Here is a 4,980-nt window from a genome sequence, read left to right as displayed (position 1 = left end):
TTTCTTTCTTTCTTTCTTTCTTTTCTTTTTTTGTCAAATGCACACCTTTTATATGTTGGCTAAAAATTTAAATGCAACATACAGTGGAGTGTGTGTGAACATTAAGGGAATAGTATTGGTATTTTCAGTCACTTGTTAATGGCCTGTAACTAATATCTTCGAGATACCGGTTCTAGTTTTCGTTGTATCACAAGCACATGAAAAGGAAAAGTCATAATTCTGCAGGCTCTGAGCATCCAAGGGAGAAGTGATTGATGGTAGAGGGAACTATCCTCATAATGGGTTTGGAGTTGGGGTTCAAATACACTGGTAATTGCCACAGTGCCTGTGAAGGTTAGTATTTTTACCTATGAGTTAGTAGCCAAGCATTTGGTGAGCATGTGCTTGTAAATGGAATGGCTGGTCATGCTATAATTTAAGTACATCTTGGGTTTGGGGAGGGGCTTGTTCAAAAAACTATAAAGGGAGACCTTCACTCTCTATTATCTAACCCTGCTCCCATCAAACCTGTCCCTTCTTTTATGTCATTAACTGTGGGAGCTGCTTTCATAGTTTAATTTTCCAACTCGTGTGATTTTTGATTAATCCACTTTTTCCTGATTTTTTTCATGCAGAATTTTTATTTTTTCTCTTACACCTTATCAAGTGATATTTCTTCTAAAAATCTTAAACTGTTCCAGTAGCTTATGCGATCATCACTCAATACAATGAGTGGTTGTGATTTGGTTTCATAAAGCAATATAACAAAGACATCATAGGTAACGAGTTGTGAAAAGTATTCTTAAGCATTAATAATATAGATATTTTTAACACTCAGTGTGATTTTTGTTAAAGGGATATACTAACAATCTACCACTATGACGACGTTGTCCTTTTGAACGCGACAGTATTATCTTAAGAGTAAAAAAAAAAAATACTGGCGGTATACTTTATTATAATCTAATACATAAAATAACACTTGATATTCATACAAATGCTATTCACTTTTTCTTATTAAGAAAAAACAATTCTTTGTATAGCAGTTTGACACTAATCATGAAGCGAAGTCTCTGAAAATAGTATACAAACAATAGATTTTAAATCAAAAATGTTTATTGTAAAAAAGGACCTTTAAAATTGTTTTTTAAAAAAGAAAAATTGATTTCACAAGTCTTCAGGTTGTTTATAGACATCAGCTATAGACAACATCTCACTTTCATACAAAACTCATTCAGTCATATAAAAATAAACACAAATTTACATTGACTCATCATCTATACAATTAGTTTAAAAAGGCACTTGGAAGGGTGCTGTATGGATGCATTTAAAATAGTTTAAGTACATTACTGAGTTTCTAAGAATCCTTTCTTGCACTTATTCCCATCTTTAATTAATTTTAGAAAGTCATTAAAAATTCTTTAAAAAAGTAAGACATGGGGCATGCACCAGGAATGTTCCAAACTAGTTTTCCCTCCTCCCCCAAGGCGCATACCCTTTATTGGCAAAAACAAAAACAAAAACAAAAACAAAACACTCTTAATACATTCTCTTGTGTTTCGTTCCTGTTCTTTTTTTCTCTCTTTCTATGTCTCCTAAAAATACCGTTTAAAGCATTACAGGTAATCACAAAGGCTTCAGTTCAACAATGATAACCAGATACCAGACATGTAGTGAAGTAAACTTGGAATACTTTATAAGGCACCTGAGATAGCGTCTGGCAAATTCGCTTCCTATAGAAAATTCTATTACAAACTCTATGACAAAGCAATACTGTTCGTTTCAGTTGAAATGATTTGGCAGCAATGTAAATCTTTGCATTCTTTCTTTCTTAGTGAGAAAAGATGCAGTGTGCTTTTTGCTTCAACTTTTGAAGAGAAAGATTCTTGTCTTTTATCCTCTCAATCTCGCTGTCAGTAAATATATAGTAATTTTAAACTTCACATGGAAAGGATTAACTTGGAACACATGGATTTCATGCTCTTGCAGCTTTGTGTGTGTGTGTGTGTGTGTGTGTGTGTGTGTGCGTGCGTGCGTGTGTGTCTATACACATTATTTGGTCGGTAAGCACAAGAGAAAATGCCTTTGGACTTTTATTTGTCATTTGGAGTCGGAGTGAAGAAATGCATTCTGTTCGAGTAAACATTGATTGCGTAAGTCAGTGTGCTACACAGCAGCCAGATTCCTCATGTTTGTGCAGAAGAGACATTCTGGAGAAGGTTTTGGAGCAGTTTTTGCACTGGTATTTCTTTACATCCGAATGGGTCTGCAGATGAGCCCTCAGATTTGACCTGTCTGCAAACGCTCTGTTGCAGTGAGGGCAAGAAAAAGGCTTCTCCCCTGGGGGTGGGGGTGGGGGGGGTTGAGAAAGAAAGACAGTCAGTCTTTTTAGAGGAAAGGTAAAGTCAGATAATGTTCACGAACAACAATCACATTTTGTCGCCAAAAAACTAGACTAAAACTCCGCAGAATAGATCCTTATGTCCATATCTGGCCCTCGAAGATAAATCCGAACATTGCGTTAAAAAAAAAACCCACCACACCCAGAATCTTGCTACTGCTGCCCGTCACGCAGAAATAATTCATGTAGTTCTAGGACTTTCACTCATTAAAGCTTTCTGCTTCAGCAGGTGCAGCTAATGTTGAGCTCCTCCCAACATTTCCTAATATCTCCCCTTTCCCCTCCTTCTGTATCATGACTAAGGCTGGATAAATGCCTTGGCTCCCTGCAGGATGATTTTGTGCTAGGAATAAAATTTTCAGCAGCAGAACAGACAACATAATGAGACAGCGAGAGTCAACTCAGTTCTCTCTGTCCAGCTCGCTCTGGGGTGACAGCTATCGCAAGAATGTGACCGACAGAAAACTAGGGACAAACCTTCCTCACCTACCTACCTGCCAGACCCATCGATTAAGATAGTGACGTCTGCGTTTGCCGGTTATTGACAGCAGTTTCCCAGAACACACACTCAGGTACGTCTTTCCTGACTTTCTAACCGATCTTTGAGACCCAACCTTCCGAATCTACTTTCCAAAGTCTAAATGCTGTTTGCGGTGTCTGGAACGGAGCGCTCTGTGCTCTAACAACTTTTTGAGTCATCAGGAAGTAGCTATAAAGATCATCCGTCATTAAAAGCACCGCGTCACTACCTAATGCAAGTCCGACAGCCCGACCGGGGCTTCGTTCTATCACACAGTAACATTCCTGTCTACGTTTTGTTTGTTTGGTTTTTTTCTCTTACCAGTGTGAGTTCTAATGTGTCCTTGAAGTAACCAGGGTCTGGAAAACGCCTTGCCACAGATCTTGCAGACACAAGGTAAAGTGTGGGTCCGGATGTGCATCTTAAGGGCGCCCAGGCTCACGTATTCCTTGTCACAGTATTTACAGCTGAAGGATTTCCTAGACTGGGCGTCGCAGTGCAGCTGCTTATGCTTGGCCAGCCCGGAAAAAGTTGAATAGGTTTTACTGCATAGATTGCACTGAAACTTTTCAGCTTCAATGGCATGGGGGTCTGAAAGCTTGGATTGTAGTCTTTCCTCTTCATCACTAATGGGGCTTTCTGAGCCACTGTGGTCCTTGGACGAGGTGTCGGATGGAGGAGGGGGGCTCACCCGCCCCAAGGATGAGGGGTATCCAGAAAGAGGAGAGAGGCCATTGGGTAGTGGGGAGTGGAATGGAACTGCCGTAGTCCACACGGTAATGGGGCTGTACGCTCCCGAGCTGAGGATCTCTGGTTGTGGTATGACAGGCATGGGGTAACTCTCATAGAGATATGGGGAAATAATCACTGGGGGAAAGAAAAGGAAAGGAGAGATTAAGGTAAAAAAAAAAATAACTTGCGCAGCACAGTGAGGAGCCGCTTGGCCACACGCACCCGGGGCTTTGCGACGAAGTCAAGCGACTCCTTCCGGGCAGGCGCAGGCCTTGGGAAGCCGGTTCACCTCCAGCCTGGCCGCTACGCGGTCACCCACCGTCCTGGGGCGCCCACGTTCGCGCCCTGCGTACAGCGGGTGACAGGAGCTACAACCTGCGGTGCGGCTGGGGAGTGCAGCCCAGGGAGGGGCCCAGAGCCCGCGAGGAGGGCAACCTCGGACATCCCTTCAAGGATGCAGAAAAGGCGTCCTCCCTGCCTGCCTGCTCTGGGACCGCTCTGGGGACAAAGATACGCGCCGCGGGGCCTACTCCGTGCGGGGCAGGAGCCTTATCACCCGAAAACAAAGCAGCCACTCGGACCCTCGCCGACTTGCTCATCCTGCCCGTCCTCATGATGCCTGCGTCCGCCAGCTCCGGAAAGCCAAGTGGCCGGAGCTGGATGAAGGTGGCCTTGTCGGGGCGGAGTTCGCCGGCTCCGAATTGGAACTTACCCCGACGATCGAGGGAGCCTGCACGACAGTTCGGGACACCGTGTGCAGGGAGAGCCACGGGCGCTTGGGTTCTCCTGCGAGGCTATCTGAGCTCGACGCCCACCAGTACGTGTACAGACGCAGAGAGACACAGAGAGAGAGAGAGAGAGAGAGGGAGAGAGAGAGAAGAGCGCGCGCGCGGGCATCCCCCCCCCCCCCAGGTTCTCCTGACTTCGGGGCGCGCGTGTCTACCTGTGTGTGTGTCCAGTTCGCTGTAGTTGGGCTTCTTGGAGGCGTTGAAATGCTTCTTGACCAGGAAGGAGCGCGGCATCTTGCCGGCGGGCCCCGCGGGCGCGGATAACGGTCCGGGGAGGACGCGGCCGGTCCCTAGAGCATCGCGCCGGGCCGCGCTCGGGCTGGGGCCGCTCAGGTGCGGCGGGCGACGGGCCGGCGCCTCTCGCGTCGCCGGGCTCCCTGGCGGACTGAGCCCGCTCGGGCCGGGAGGGTTTTTTTTTCCTCGCTTTTGCAAGAAGGATCCAATCACGGCGGAGAGGTTCAGGTTTCAGCTCCTCCCTCTGGGACAGCTGTGAACAGAGGAAGAATCTGTTGTCAGACGAAATTACCCTGGTCCAAAATGGGCCGAGCTCCGGGACTTCGGGG

General features: G+C 45.8%; 1 protein-coding gene across 3 annotated transcripts; it reads right to left on the bottom strand.

The window, feature by feature from the left end:
* Positions 1–914: 914 nt before the first annotated feature.
* On the bottom strand, positions 915–4,812 carry SNAI2 (snail family transcriptional repressor 2). Of its 3 annotated transcripts, none has more exons than XM_040487824.1 (3): positions 4,573–4,812; positions 3,219–3,764; positions 915–2,316 (listed from the first exon to the last, which is right to left on the bottom strand). In XM_040487824.1, the coding sequence occupies exons 1-3, from the start codon at positions 4,649–4,651 to the stop codon at positions 2,135–2,137; spliced, it is 807 nt and encodes a 268-aa protein (XP_040343758.1). In that variant the 5' UTR covers positions 4,652–4,812; the 3' UTR covers positions 915–2,134. The 3 variants fall into 3 exon arrangements, with proteins under 3 accessions (XP_040343758.1, XP_040343760.1, XP_040343759.1); XM_040487826.1 differs by lacking the exon at positions 4,573–4,812 and adding an exon at positions 4,342–4,502; XM_040487825.1 differs by lacking the exon at positions 4,573–4,812 and adding an exon at positions 3,852–4,317.
* Between the last annotated feature and the right edge of the window lie 168 nt (positions 4,813–4,980).

This window comes from Herpailurus yagouaroundi, unplaced genomic scaffold, assembly GCF_014898765.1.
Source record: "Herpailurus yagouaroundi ecotype Mexico unplaced genomic scaffold, PumYag 165, whole genome shotgun sequence".
Taxonomy (NCBI): Eukaryota; Metazoa; Chordata; class Mammalia; order Carnivora; family Felidae; genus Herpailurus; species Herpailurus yagouaroundi.
Note: the sequence above shows the minus strand (reverse complement) of the source record. Positions and strands in the feature narration are given on the sequence as shown.